Consider the following 16,490-nt stretch of genomic DNA (forward strand, 5'->3'; position numbering starts at 1 on the left):
TTAGTGCCAAAGTCCCTCTTTTTGTTACAATCCTTCCAATGCAGCTCAACATGAAAATACTGTCCGTCGAGACACAAAGAGGGACTTTCTAGTGGTCAGTATGAACAGGAGGAATGATTACAACAAGTGAACAAAACCTGTTTCAGTGTTCATATGGGCACCTGACTATTGTTTTAAGACAGACTTGAGAAACTGAACCTATCCTTTAACTTATTACTTATTATCTCTTACCCGTTGATGATTTCTTTACACTCAGCCCGGATGAAGTGCTCTTTGTCGGGGGTCAGGATACACAGCGAGTTCTTCTGACCTGTCCTGGACTCGCCATCGATGACATCGGAGCACTGGTTCATATTGATTGTGCCCTGGGGTAAAGTGCTGGGCTGCAGGACACAACAGAGGGAAATAGAGAGGGCGTTAAGTGGGGAACTGAACAGATGTGCTCACATATCCCTCCACATGGTCTTCCTGTCTTTTCACACAATCCACCCCGGCATCAATTTTCATGCCAAGATTCGCACACCACACACTGATACAACAATCTGTGCACAGGAAAATGTTCTTGTGAGGGCTCACTGTGATATTTTTGTTTCTTGTGATATGTATTGCCGCATTTGTATTACATAATTTACATATATGCAGGTTTTTACTTCAACAGCTCTATTTGTAAAAGAAAGTATTACTCTTGCAATAATTAGGGTCATTTTAGATAGATAAAGTGAGTAGTTGTTTACAACTCTGATGGACTCAGCATGACATTATTGTATTTAGTTAATAGCCACCAAATCCAGGAAAATCCATAATCAACACATAATTAATTAAGTATTTTTGGTAGCTTTAAAAGTAGTGGGTTCAGTTTTGATTAAATGAAAAATAGTGGTATATAAAGGATTCATGTGCATACAAGATCATACAAAAATCATACAAAACCACAGTATATATCATATAAACTAGACATTTTAGACAGAGCCTTATAGGACCTGTGAAAAGGACTGTCTGTTCCATTTATAAACAGTACAAGTTCATGGGTTCATTGGAGCAGGCTTGAGTTTAATCTGTCTGATGCTTAGCTGAGAGGTGTAAACCCAACTATGCACACTGACATGGATGCCATCTGTCTGCCATAAATAACATGACCACAGGACTTGCAGAATAATACTACTTTGTGTACTAAGACTTAAAGTCTCGCATGCAGGTTTATGTAAGCACACACAATGGCTTTGTGTGTAGGCATGGCTCATTTACGATGAATGGCGACATGCTAGCTCAACTTGGAACAGATGAGACAATCTATTAATAGTCCACTTCACTGCATTGCTCCAAGTGTACCTGTTCTGCTAGTTATACTTTTAATGATGTTTTTCTAAGTGTGTTTGTCAGCAAAACACTTGTGCAGACGCATTCTTAGAAAGATAGTTTTATGAGAAGGCCAATATTTGCACACACAACCACAAATATTACTAATTCAGAAAAACTGACTTTTGCTTAGTCTGACCTCCAAATGACTTACTTGAGCAATGAGAGAAGCCTTGATAATCTTATGTTGACTGAGGGATTTATATTTGCTCAATGGAGTAAATGAGTACTGCATAACTAAGTACACTGGGCACGGGATGCTGTTTGAACAGCTTTTTGGTTATACCTTCACTTCACTAAGCATACAGGCAGAATTATAGACACCAAAATGCCATAGTGGTTGCAGGCTAAAAGTACCAGGTAGCCACAGATGATAAATTACAGCCCTGAGCAAATAAGAATATATTAGGAGATAGAGCTGGAAACCAAATTAAAAGGCATCATGTTCAAGTCAGCTAGTGACAAAATAAATCTGACTCAAGGGCCCAAATTGTGCAGCATAACCATAGCCTGTCAATGACAGAGCAATTTAAGCCTATGGATGGCCTCTGATGTGGACAGAGAAGTCAATAGTTAACAGTGTGTGGTAATCCCACCCTGTGGGCGGTTGAGAGGCCCTGTTTACTCCGTCACTGTTAAATGTCACTTTCATTTTGAACTCTTTCACCACTTTCTGTATTGTAAAATAAATCAAAATTTGGCACAGTGAATAAGAACAAGGAGGATAGTAGGCAGATGTATCAGAGCAAAACCTGAGGCCTGAACATCTAGGTAGCATGGTATGGCAGGTCATGTGACCTTTGCAACTTCTCTTGTACCATGGTAAAACAAAGTGAGTTGGCCATTATGTTTTGGTTCGACTTCTTATGCCAGTGGCTTTAAAAATGGTCCGTCACCGAAGGGCTCTTGACACCGAGGTGAGAGGCCGGGGCAACAGCCGTGCTTGACAGACAGGCGGACAAATAGACCTTGGGACAGCTGGGCGAGGGCCTATGCCTGCTTCAGACTGGACGGAGAGAGTGGCGTCAGCTTGACCTGAGAGCCCTGTCACTCTCAGACTTGGAGAGAGGAATGAAGTTTGGAGACGGAGAGTAGAGGGTGAGAGAAAGGAGATTAAGTCTCAAGCTGGTGGTCAAGGGGAACAGCAGTGCAGCAGAGAGAGAGAGAAAAAAAAAAACGGGGTTTTGTGGACTATGACTTTGGACTGCTCGGCCATCTGTCTGTATAAACAAATCTAGAGTACACCACACATGTGGGCTTGTCCTTGAGCAGGAGTCAGAAGAGGATAAAGAGCAAAATATTTCAAATTCTAGGAACAGTTGTAAAAGCAGCTTAAAGCCTCCAGTTTTATAATCACAGCATCAGATTCTCTAGGACACAGAAAATAAATCAGATTGACGACAGTTCTGATTAAAAACCTATTTTCATTAAACTGCTACACCTCTGAGAGTGATTGGAGTGCTTATATGAAGTAGGTTGTGGTTGTGTGGGAGTACAGTACATGTTTTCCAGAGAGGTTGTGTGGTAAGCAGCACGGGACTCCTCTCACACGTGTGCACCCTCCCAACCTCGGCACTGTGTCAGCTGAGCACCGATACACGCCCCCTCCTTTGGGCCAGCCACCGCAGCTCTAGCCCCCAGACCCAGGCCCCCCGAACCCACACCTCGCTGTCACCTAGCCTAGACCCAGTCCCCTCTCCCTGGGCCACCGCGCTCCACAATGGACCCTTTGTGAAGCAGCACCAGTTCACACAATGTGGGATTGTCAGCCGCCACAGTCCACAGAGCCACTCCTCCCCTTAACCCTCAACAAGGAAATGACTGAGAGACAAGAGGCCCAAACAAGTGTCCTTTTGTGATCAGTGCATGGAAATTATGAAGCCAGCATAAACTTATTCTTGTCTCTGAAGTTGTTCAGACAATAGTATGAATACTGTCTCGATGGGAGTCATTGAGCAGTCTCAAGGGCAGACGGGTGACAAATCAGAAAAAGATTTGATTTCTCTGGGCAAGTCTGTGATGACTGCAGGGTGGGTGTTCTGTATCAACATCAATATTTTGAGGATGTATTAACTGATTGAACACTGGTGTCCCATTTTATATTGTTTTAGCCAGTACGTGGTACAAGTGTTGTACAAGTGTAAAGACTAAAAAATAAACAGCAGATTTAACTAAAAAGACAGTTCTATGTAGCAGCTTCACATCTTAAATACAAGGTTTTAAAAAAGTTTACAAAGTGAGATTTTGAGAGACACTTTACACTCAGTTCACAGGACAGAAGGACAGAAACTACAGCTGATGAAGACAACTGACAACATCATGGACAGGATGCTTTATAATCAGGGCTGCAACAAACCTTTATTTTCATTATTTTTGATTTATCGATTAATTGTTTATTCTATGAATTGTCAGAAAATAATGACAAATGCCTAATTTACCACTGCTCAAGGAGAACAATAGTACAAGTTTACTGTCGTATATGACAAAGAAAAACATCAAATCAAAATTTTTGCTTTAAAAATGACAAAAAAGATAAATAGTTGCTGATTAATTTTCTGTCGATCAACAATCTGTCGATTGATTAATCGACTATCATTGCAGCTCTTTATATAATGAAAGGTTCTTTTCAAGTTCAACATTGCATTAAAATGCATTTCCACAACATAGTTTAGACTTATCTGTCATCTCTTTACCACACAAGACCGCATGTCTTGTGATCTCAGTCCAGATGTTGTGTAGCATTACAAGAGTGTTCATTAGGAATTAACTCTGTTTAGAAAATGCTAATTAGTAAGCTCCATGCAAGCATGCCTTTGCACCCTTGGCGTCCTTCACTCTTGGCCATTCCGCAGCTTAGCAAAACATCCCATTCTCCCTTATGACACAGTAGGAGAAATATTTGCTTCTTTTGGCAGCTGGCTGATGGTCTACTTTCGTTTTTGGTTGTGAAGCACATTCCCTTCCTCTGCCATCAACATTTTGGGTTTGACAGACTCATGGAAAGCAAGAGTGCAATTCAACTGACTCAGCTAAAAGGAATATCGAAGAACAAAATGGTATTTAACTGTCTGATTGAGTCACACATTGCAAACAACTTTTTCATTACATTCATCGAATTTTATACGCATTTGCTATCAGTATCAAGATGCCAGAAATATTGCTCATTGACCATGTTGATTAGTTATGAACACCTGTAACGTGATTATAAACATCTGTTATTTGTTTTTGGGTGCCACTTTGTCTGGTGACAAAACCAAATGTTATGACTTCACACATTTGGGTACGTCTTTTGCTAGGCATGTAACGGCAGGATCCTCAAGCACCGTTTCCAGGTTCTTTACCCTGCACCAAAAGCCGCTTGGCATTAAAGACATAGAAGCCAAGCTGATGAACTGGCAGTGTATCATCCTGACTCACAAACCTGGGCCTAAGATCAGGTCTCTTCAGGGTCCAACATCCTCTGTTCATTACCGATAACAGCAATTATGTAATAAATCTTTCCTTAGCAACTTAGGACAACAGAGGTAAACACATTTTTGATACCAGTGAACATGCCAACACCCAGCTGGGGGGGGGAATGTCATCAGGTGCCAGACAGATGGAGTCACCATTCTTGCTACAGAGGACTATCAAACACACTGTCTCTCTGTCTCTTTCTCCTTCTTAAATCCACAATAGTCATGTATCCACCACAGGTATACATAGCAATCAGGCCAGGAATTTGAGCTGACAGATTGGCCATGGACAAGATTACAATAATCACTGTCCCAGAGTCCTCATGGTACCTTAGACTCAGCTATAATACAGACCCTAACCCCTGCCTGGACTTTATACAAACATATAATTCTATAGAAATCAGACTAAGCCATATGGTGGATATCTGACATCTCTGTTGCACGGCCAAGTACAATCCTACAGACATTCTCAAATACACCTCACTCTACTGGTATGCATTCAAGACATTCAGACAAATGCTGGACTGTAGGCATGCTTAGTTACACAGCAACGGCACTATAGTGAAGGCTAATTGCAAGAACACAACGTTCAGAAAAATGAATAATCACAAAACAAACAACAACAGTAAAAAAAAAAGACACATTTCACACATACAGTATTTCTACCAGGTATTTCAGAGAGGACTGTGGGTGGTGGCAGTACTGCTCCTCTTATGGAGAATGGTGAGAAGATGTGGGTGGTTTAATGCTGTGTTAGGAGGCCAGCAGTCAACAGAGCTCAGGATGCAGAGGAGGAGGAAGAGGAGGAGGGAGAGTTGGAGGATGAAGAGCATTTTCTGTGCTAGTACGGCAGAATTCTTTTAAACGCTAACTAAGATTATGCTGCCAATCAGATGGACAAGAGTTACATAAACCAGATCCCTAGCTGCCCACCGTGGTGGATAAAATAATTAAGCACTTGTGTGTTGAATAATTTATCTATACAGCATTGCAATATAAGCTGTGACAATAGTGCTTATGCAAAGTCTGTAATAATAATTATTGCTTCATGAATTGTGAGAAAATACAGTCAGTGTGAGAAATCTGTCAGTCTATGTCTGGGTGGTGACAGAGTATCTGGGCAGGCTGCAGAAACAGGTGCTACAATCGAGTTGTGTCATGTTGCGTTGCCTGTTCAGACTCAGACTGTCTAAGCAGAATTATTGTAAGTGTGCGTGTGGTTTCCCAGACTGGTAACCTTTGCAATGCAACCCCCTTCGCTTCATTAAAGCTTCTTTCTTGTATATATCCGTGTCAATGCCTAACAATGTAAACAGTTTGTACTCTTCTTTCTTCATCAACTTGTTTTCTTTACTCCTTCCCATCTGTGATGAATGAAACCTACAGGCTGTTATGTCTGCTTGCTCTGCTTATCAGCTTCAGTTTTTATCTTTCACTCAAGGTTTTACGGTTGGTGTTAATTATAGTACGCTCACAATGAGTGTATTTGTTGCTATCTGCTATGTAGTCAATCTTTAAATGAGTTGACATGAGAAACATGAAAAGGAGCCAGAGAGGGTAAGATGAAAGTGTGCGCTGCTGAGCGGGGAGGTGACATATTACATACTTAGATATTTTTGTCTTATTACACTCCCGTCAGGTTAGTGAACCATGGAGGCAGGAAAAAAATATTTATTTAAATTCCTTGGTGGCTTAGTGCTGAATGTACAAATGCATATCACAGTGAAGCCACAATGAAGCCCTAAATAAAACGTATTAAGTATGCACCATTATAAACTCATTGAAACTACTACTACTCTTCCAAGACCAATGATGACTACAGCTGGGTGTCCTGTTCATTAGACTGGTTTTATTTTCCAACATTAACCATTGTTGTTCTTAAAATATACTTATGCTCTCTCAAAAGCAGTGCCACTCACTGAGTTGTAAAACAGTAAATCCTAAAGTTGCAGCACTAAGATCAACTTTTTCTCTCTATTGCAGAAGAAAAACAAACCTGTGTTCCAAGATCACAAGGTGCTCCAAAACAGCAGTGTCTGGATTACTGCAGCATCCCATACGGTGCTCTGACACAGCACTTTGGAAAGTAGGCCAAGGTGAATAGGAACCCATTATATGCTGTGGCTGTTGTCAAGTCACAAGGTCCTGTTTAAAGCTGTTCTTGTCAGAGATATGTATATAAATATCATTCATTCCAGTAACACAATTATCAAGAAGCTAGTTTCTACAACTCAGTCTACACTATGTGGAGAAATTAAATAAGACCTGCTGTCGGGCTTCAAATAACTCTTTGATAATAACTGCAAATCTACCAAAGCCTTGCTAAGTCAACGCAAATTGGCCCATCAGGCAGAAGAGAAAGGAAAATGGGGGAGGGATAGGAAAATGTTCCTTTGGGAATCCAGCTAATACCTCAATTTTGGAGCTAGCAGTTTTTCCACAGGGCTGAAGAGCAGCTTCCTACGGCCCCAGGTCTGCTGGTTAGTAGTTTACCTGCTATTCAAAAGAGTGCTAACAAAAGATAACTTAAGAGGCTAAGAGACAATTCATGAGCTAAAAACTTTTGGGGCATGAAATTAGTTTCAGCAAAATTAATTTCCAAATTTCTTTGTGTGTTCTAGGACTGGTTAAACAAAATGGAACTTTAAAAACTATTAACAATACAAAGTTTTGTACCAATAACCAAATTATATTTCTTTACTATACATAACTTTTCCAAGCATGTTTTTCTATAAGTGTCTTATCATTTCAAAAAATATACTTAACTTCTTGAATGCATCAAATGCTGTCAACACAAAACAGCCAAACTAGAACTTCAACTTCAGAATATGATCAAGAATTGGTAAATGACCGTTTTTATTGTTAGTTTTTAGTAATTACGCTATATACAATATAAGGCCAGTACTCAAAAAGAATTGAGCTTCGATAAGTTCAATGATGTCCATGGAAAAATGTAGAATACCCTAATATTTTAGCTTATTTCAGTTAATCAGTTTGTCAAAGATGTGTAAGTATTAGCTGAACATAATATGATGCTGTGTGCAAAAGCAGCTCAAAGTTGATGAAGACGGACAAGATAGTTTGGTTCTTTTTCAGTTAGTTCTGATTCTTCTGTTGATATCTGGAAAAGTTGCCAGCTATCTTGCCCATTTCTTAATTGCTTTGTTTTTCATTTTACTACATATCAATCTGTTCGCAGCTTTTTTCATTTAGTAGTTCATATGTCAAAGGACTGCAGTTGGTGTCAGTAGAGGGGGCATTTTCTCGCGCTTTCTCTTTAATGCTAAGCATAGAGGAGAGAGCACTAAGCTGATTAGGTGCTGAGGTTGGAGATGATCCAGTCCATGGCTGATGGAAATGGGAATTTTGGGCCAGGTCCTGAAGAAGCTGGAGTGGGTTATTAAGGAGCAAAGGGCTCACCCAACAACAATTAGCTACAAGCCAACATACTTAAGTTGCAGGTTATGAATTTTATAAGCAAGCCTTACCCATGAAATGGGTAAATATTAGTAAGTGTTTCTACTGGGCAATCTATTTACCTCTATCGATTATTTTATCTAAATATTTCTACCATAATATATGTCTTAGCCTTGCTATTGTACTCACGTGAAACATCACCAACTCCAAGGCTGCACTTTCTTTCTAATAATATCTTGGCTGCAGAGCACTGACCTTAACAGGTGGTTGGATTGGCAGGTCGCCAAGCTGAGGTAAAAGGTTAAAGGTCATCCAGTACACCTGCACCTGTTGCAACTCTGAAAGACATTCAGCTGCAGCTGCGGCTACTGCAGGCCATCACAAGACAGCAGCCTAATTAATAGACACCCGGTCTCAGGCCAGGTTACAACTGGACTTCATCCAACTGAGACATCTTACTGCAGTGATGTAACTAATCAACTCTGCCATCCGTCCCACAACCTAAAAACCAGGCAGAGAGAGCAGACCATCTAGTATAGTCTAGTGGTAATATGTGGTTTAAATAGAAAATCAGAGCCAAATTAAAATATAAATGACAAATATTTCCTAGATACACTGGTTGGGTTTAGTGTTGTGTTTGTGTCGGTAATTCTCAATAGCTGCATTTCACTTTCCAAATTGGAAATACCTCTCAGTGTCGCTACAGCCCCCACCATCACACATGCAGACACCTACCCACCTACCCCGCTGTTTTATTAGTGCCTGTCTCAGAGCTGGCTAACCCCTCACCCTGATGCTTTAAATGAAACCTTTGTCAGTGTCCTGGTCTACTGTTTAGAACAAACTGAGCGAGCAGTCCGTCAGGCCGTGTTTGGCTTTATAGACAAGGGAGGGTTTTGGGGGGCGAAGTTACACAATACTGCTGGCTGCTCTCCCCAACACAAATGATTTATTGGCCAGAGAGAACTGGAATGAAAGACAGAGATACGAGAGAGTGGCAGAATAAGAGAAAGTGAGGAGGTAAAAGGATGGGAAAGTGAATAAGGCTGAGTAATGGGAAAGTAAAAGTGAGGACCATGCAAGTTGGAGTGGACACTGGTTTAGCCAAAGCCTCCTGGAGCCAGCCTTTCTCTGGATAATGAATGGTTGGAAATCATTAAAAAGAACAAGAAAATGAAGGAAGGCATAAAGAGAAGGGTGGTAAAAAGACATTGTGAAAAAAAAGAGCCTTTTAAGGACTCCTCACCATGGCGCAACAGTGGACTGCCATCAAGAATTTAGCTCAACCTCACATGGCAATCATATTCACCAAGAGAAATTTAAAAGAGTCCAAGGTCGCCATTAGAAGGAATCCCACATCAATAGAAAAGTGATGCCTTATGAGAAATCACTATCCCTTTACTATGAGCAATACAGGACTATTTTACTCAAGGTGGTGATAGACCTATTGCCCCGTGTTAAATGATCCTTTGGCAGTGAACCATATAATAATAAAGCAGAGGGCTGAACAGATGAACTGTCTTGAATTGTTTTATGCCCACATCAGTGAAAGCTTAAGCTTAATCTTATAGCCAGTGGTTGTGTTGTGAAAGCAAATTTTTAATATGTTAAAAGGATAAGGCTGGTGATTTTCTATATATATTTTTTTACTGTCAACAAATCTCCAAACCAACAATGAACTCATCCTACCTAGAAGTATTGCGTGTGTATCCAAAGTTTGATATATCTTATTTCTCTGTCACAAACATGTCAATAAGCCACAGCGCTGCATTTGGTGGCTTGTTCTTTCATCCCTGAAGACGGTGGCTATGGTGGCTTGTTTAGAAACGGCTGCAAAAGAATAAAGTAGCGATAAGATTGTAATGCAACTGAGCATGCGCGGGAACACAGTTACGTTTACAGAACTTCACTAGCTTGTTGTGCTACATAACACAACCTCTTGACTTTGTAACGAAGTTCTTTGAGAAATTTATAATGTAGTACAAAGTCAGAAGGTTTTGTTATGTACCAGAACAAGCTAGTGAAGCTCTGTAAATGGAACCATGTTTCACACATGCTCAGTGGTGTCGTACAAGGATGGTTGCTATGTTATTGCTATTTTTACATTTTGTTTCTAAACAAGCTACCGTAGCCACCGTCTTCAGGTATGAAGGAACATGTCACCCAGTGCAGCAGTATGGCTCACTGAAGTGTTTTAAATAGTTTTTGGACAACAACAGCGGTCTATGGCACAGAAGAATAAGATATATCAGACTTTGGATACATGTGCAATACTTATAAGTAGGATGAGTTCATTGTTGGTTTGGCTCTGTACATGAGATTTGTTGACAATACAAAAAACCCCTTAAGGAAAGACCAAGTTCTTCTTATTGACTAACCAAACTACATATACAATATTTGGGCGCAGTCAATCACAGAAGGGTAGCTTAGTCCTTCTGAGTTAGCCTACTGGAGGACAATGCTGTTTTATTGACTGTAATTTGAATTTAATAAGTGTAATTTGAAAGCAATTATTTTGACTCATTAAGCCTTTTGGCTATGTGATACACAGTCCAGAAATGGGGAATGGGGGAGGGGGATTGGAGGGCAGGGCAGTGAGAAAACATGAAAATGTCCCCCATCCTTCACATCTGATCCTTGAGAGTTTAGAGCAAGAACAAAACTGCAATTAAGTTTAGTTTCAAATCAGCTGCGATCATGTTTCTTGGCTGTTATCCATGTGTGTCTGTACACTAATAAAAACAACAGCTTTAAAATTACACATTTAAACATAATAAAAGTGACCAAAGTGGTACCATGCAGGATAGTGGTTCATACCCAGGCCAAGCTCTGCCTACATTGTAGATCAGCTTTAAGTGATTCAGTTTAATGTTTAGGCAGCAGACTTGGTCCTGAGCCAGAGAGGGTTACTGTACTTCTGACTAAAAGGAATGGAAATACTCAAACAGTGAGCAAGTGGAGGAGATAAGATTTTTATCTTGGTCATATCCGGAATGATGTATTGACTAAAGCCAAGGCAAAAACTAAAATGCAGTTAAAAAGACAGAAAAGTCAGGCCAAAAGGCCAACAGAGCAGTCACCAGATTTGTCATTCATCAAGTGAAAATACAACCTAGCCCCTCTTCCATGGCAACTTTAATTTTATTCAACTTAATCATACTCTCCTGGTAATGGTAAGGTCCTATCTACTCATAAAGCACAGCACTCAGTTGGAGAGTGGATATGCATGTTGGGTCACTTGAGAGACAACAGGGCCCGTGGTTAGCCATCAATGTTAGCGGGTGGATGAGAACCCCTGCCTAAGAGACGATGTACAAATCCCTTTCAAAAACTGACAAATGACTTCTGGCCTGATTAGTGTAGAAGTGATAATGGAAAGTTTGTGTGCTATGTGAAGTTAGTCATCACCTGATCACACAGAGTGAGGTGGACTCCTTAACTTGGGTCTGACAGGGAGACCGGGATAGCAACATGTGGTGGTTGGTAAGCATAGACAAGACCATGCCAAGTTTGTTTGACCTAAACAAAACTAAGAATCCACAGGTATGAGTTGTGTGACTTTGGCACACAGCTAGGGCTACATGCTAACATCAGCATGCTAAAATGCTGATGTTTAGCAGATTTATTATTTACCATGTTCATCATTTTTGTTTCAGGTGTTAGCATTTTAACATTTGTTTATTAGCACTAAACCCACAGTATAGCTAAGGCTAATGGGAGAGGCATTACTTGCAGGTGTTGGTCATATCCCAGAAATTGACAAATCAGTATTTGTTGTTTCTGATGATGATGATGATGATGAAAAAGGATCACCAAAGTTATCACAATTCATCCTGAGGGGGACATGTATGTATCTGAACCAAACTTCATGACAACCAGTTCCACAGTTGTCGAGACATTACACTCAAAACCACAAATGCTAACTTGATAGAGGTTTATGAGAAACATCAGGGGAAGTTACTGGAATTCAGTGTCTGGGATCCATGAGTATTTGTAGACAATTTCATGGCCTTGCCATGCCTAGAACCACACCGCTAGTGTGGCTGAAAATCCACAAAAATTCCCCATTTCTGTGCATGAAAACAAAAACAAGGAATTGTTCTTCATAAATATACTATATTAGACAACAGCTTTGGGATGTGGGGCTGCCATTACGTTGAGTGGCAGTTAGAGTGTTGTAGTAGACCCTGATGATTACAAGCTGTATGAATGGCTGTTCCCATGGTTTTGTGGCTTTGTGCAATGGGAACAGTGACCCCACTGTAATCCATGGCTGTTTACATTCCAGCAGATCAGTTCCTACTGGATCCATGGGGAAGGAAGGGCAGGGGTTAAAGAAGACTCTCACGCACCATATCTCTACAAAACCAACACATGCCTCACGCAGGACCCACACTTAGTAAACAAGTCACAATGATAACAGGCCACAATGATCCAATATGGAAGGCTTACACTGTCTTACCAGGAACCACCAGTGGTTCAGACTAATCATCGTCCTATGGGATTCTCGCGTGATCTCTCGCGAGTCCAGCTGCCTCGCAAGGTAAGACGGTGATAGACAGACGGTTCATCCAATCACCTGCCAAGTATTTTTTTAAAGTGCCTGCCTTTTCCAAACAGTTCCCAAGAACAACTTCTCAGATGGTTCTGTGTATCAAACCATCTGGCACGTTAGGTTACGACTGGAGCTCCCCTATAAGTATCCCTAATTTAATGGGGTGGGGTGGTCAGCCTCCACTTATTCCCTGCATAGAGTGCCTGGAGGCAACAACACAACTCAGAGGCCCTGCCCACTCATCCATCCCCTAGAAAGCTCTCCTCATTCCCAAACCAACACAAAGCCCCTCAAAATTGGTTAAAAATAGCCCTCAATTTTACGTTTCACAGAGTAGAGAAGGAAGAAGGTTTATGCATGTTTCAGCATGTTATGGGGTCTTACAAATCTGAAGGCAAACACTGGCTGAGGTTGTATATGCTCATGTCTGAAAGATTCAGGAGAGTGGCAGTAGAAAAGTGTGCCTCAAGTTAAAAGAATGCACAAATGTGTGGGAAATGGAAGGAAGTTTCTCAAAACTCAGTTCTTGGACAGCGCTAGAGGGCAGGGGTCCACTATTTGAATTCCAGTAAACACAGGAAATTAATTGAGCTAAGATGAAATGAGAATGACTTCAACAGCTGAAACGTCATGAGAACATCATGTTCTCCTTGGAATAACAAGGGATATGGCTGTGATACAAACAGTCAACTGCAGTCAATACAGTCTAAAGGCAAATGTCTCAAATTCAAGTGTCTCTGAATGGGCCTTTTGTGTACTGCAACTCAATAGGTAGCCTCCTTTTATTTGCAGGTATAGTGTGCTTGGATAATTTGGACTAAAATACATTAACTTACCAGCATGAGAACATTAAGTGTAAGTCTTTTACAACCACTTGCAAAACACCTTCAAATAAAATGAGAAATATTGTACACAAGCCACTGTCAACAGTAATACAAGGGTATCAATGCCTCCTTAATCTAAGGATGTAAAAAGCGAGGCTATGACTCAGTGTGAGGTCAGAGACCAGAACAGAGATTGAGATTCAGCCCAAGTCATATGATGAAGGGTGTGTGTGCAAGTGTCTACATGTGTCAGTATGAATAGGTTACAATTAGGTCAAAGCACGGTCAGTGGGAGCTAGGTGTTGCGTGGAGATTTTAGAACTGCATAGCGAAGCAGTTATTAGAGTGTGGGTGTTGATCATTTTAACTTGCACTTGTGGAGCTGGAGAGTTCTTTACACCCACAAACGTGCCCTCACCACTAGATGATAATGGATTTTTTTTGTGTGTGTGGGTGTTTCTCACATAACTCAAACAGCTTGAATAGCTTAATCATACAGCTGGGTATGTGTGACCTTTGTTCATTTCTCTTTTTTGACCCCTGCGTGATTGTACGATCACTTTCTCTCATCAGTGCTAAGTTAAGTCAAGTCTGCTAAAGCTGAACTCAGTTTAAAACGGAGGTTTCTCAAACCTTGCAACACCTGTTCCTGACATGGCTTCTGCAGTCAAGCACCCTCGGTCCCAGGTGCATTCACAAACACACACACACACACACACACACACACACACACAGACAAACATGTGCAGCTCAGCACAAACTATTACTCTGTCCAATCCTGCCTTGCACATTTCAATGCTGTGTCTGGTGTTTTTTCAACAGCTACTGTAGAAAGGCTTGCTCGCCATATGACCAAGCCCAGAGACAACCTCAGCCCACACACGCGTGCTTTGCTTCCAGAGAGTTCTGTCCTGTATCCATACAGTCAGGACAGAGACAGTGAGAGCTCTCCACAAAACAGAGAATAACTCTGACCCATGTTACACATGCCATGGTCAACTGTTGCTGGACAAAGGGACAAAACATGTTGCCTTGGCAACACTCTGAAACCCTGAAATAACTGTGTTGAGTTGCTCTGGGGAAGTCTAGCTTGTGCGTTCCAACAACGGGAGACATTGAATTGACAGAGGAGTTTGTAAGTGAAAGTTTATTATCCCCTTATTTCAAGCTAATAGATTGTATAGTGCTTATATTCAGTAAAACACCTTAGACACAAGACATTACACAATTCCCTTTCTTTGGAAGCCTGTGCCAAAAACAATCCACTAACGCTGCAGTAACACATTAGCCTTGCATGGCATCACACGTTCTATGCAGGCCAACATTTTCAGCTATTCACTCGCTCTACCCTTCAGTGACAGAATGTAATTTCTCTATATCATGCTCTTACTTCAGCTAAACATTCTTCTTTGTAGCACTTGTTCCTTGCACACAACGGCTCTTCAAAGCCACCGCTGCTCTCGGCATAAAATTCTGGCAGTGGTGTGTCGTGATGGGTGTTCACTGTAGGTGGGCAACCCCAAATCGATGGCTCACAGAACTGTGATATCCCAGGACTTTGCTAAACCATTCCTTTCCCCCAGAGCCATGCCACATCCTGCAGGTTGGGACCACAGCTCATCTGGGTCTGGTTAGAGCCAAGACACAAAAGCCATAAAACTAGGCCGAGAGGAAAACAGAGGGGCACCCCCTCATCTACAACCCCAACTAGTGCTCTCATATGGGCACTCTGATGTGGTCTGGAGCAACATTATACTGGCAAAAGCTGGCAGTCTTTAGATTTGACCTGATGTCATTCACAATACAGCATCAAAACAGACCTTAACGTCAGTCTTTATCTTGTATTTAATGTTGATTGTAGCCATCTGAAATGTTTTTGCACATAACATTTTAACTGTATACACAATACTGCATGAAATACATAGTAATGTATCAAATTTCAAAACTATACCCATTATCCTGGATGTGCAATTAACCTGCTGCACAACAAGTTTAGATTAAAATTTTTGCACGTCTTCACAAAAATGAAATGTTGCAACCAACTGCTTGGCTTTGGCTTTATTAACATTCATTTTAGCTTAACACTGATGTTTGGGCACTAAATCTTTTTTACATCATTACCTATACAGTCTTTAAAAGTGAATAAGACTTTAACTGCAATTTCTGAAATCATAATGCCACTCACAGATCTCTACCTAATGTTAACATAAAACAGCCCAATATTAATTTGACCTTTGTCCACAAAAGACGAGTGGCGGATATGTATGCCAATTAGCCAACTTTGCGCAGCTGTTTATTCAACACAAACCAATTATTCTAATGTGCTTGGTGTGACAAGTGAGCTTCTATATTTAGTGTCACTTGATATTTCCAGCTCCAGACCCTTGCTACCCCCCTCTCCTTTTGATCCTTCATTCAGAAAGGAGATGAAAAGATGAAGAGTGACATCCAGAGAGAACGATGAATGGAGAGAAGACATCCGCCTCTTTCCTTTGTCTCTTCCTGTAAACACATCACCCATCCTTCTTCTGGTGTCATCATCCTCTACCAGTGCCTCATAAACACAATTTATTCGTCTTCAGTTTGAAGAAGACGTACAATATAACACTGTGGCGAGGAAAAAATCTACCCTGCCGTTGGATGCACCATGTAAATGGTGAGCCACTCAACATGCAGCAGATTCCTTTAGGGAGAATGAAATCACCCTCAAAGGTACAGACAAGCACAAAAATCCACACTGCATCCTAGCTCTTGGTGTTTCTATTACATAAAAGTTTCAGCATATCTCTCCTCTACCGGAGAATGCTGAATATAGAATGAAAGGGTCAGAAGCAATAAAGCATGTACTGCTTTAACCTCAATACAAAGCACATCCCACGTTTG

The 16,490-nt window shown here is 41.0% G+C and overlaps 1 protein-coding gene across 5 annotated transcripts in view; it reads right to left on the reverse strand.

Annotated features, from left to right (window-relative positions):
• si:ch73-103b11.2 (centromere-associated protein E) overlaps positions 1–16,490 on the reverse strand; it is a 49,930-nt gene that overhangs the window by 26,942 nt on the left and 6,498 nt on the right. For all 5 annotated transcript variants that reach the window (XR_006399279.1, XM_044336774.1, XM_044336775.1 and 2 more), the window contains exon 4: positions 232–383. Coding sequence is in view for 4 of the 5 variants with exons in the window: in XM_044336774.1 (XP_044192709.1) it covers positions 232–383 (152 nt within the window). In the remaining variant the exon portion in view is untranslated. The remainder of the gene's footprint in view (positions 1–231; positions 384–16,490) is intronic.

Source organism: Thunnus albacares, chromosome 20, assembly GCF_914725855.1.
Source record: "Thunnus albacares chromosome 20, fThuAlb1.1, whole genome shotgun sequence".
NCBI lineage: Eukaryota > Metazoa > Chordata > Actinopteri > Scombriformes > Scombridae > Thunnus > Thunnus albacares.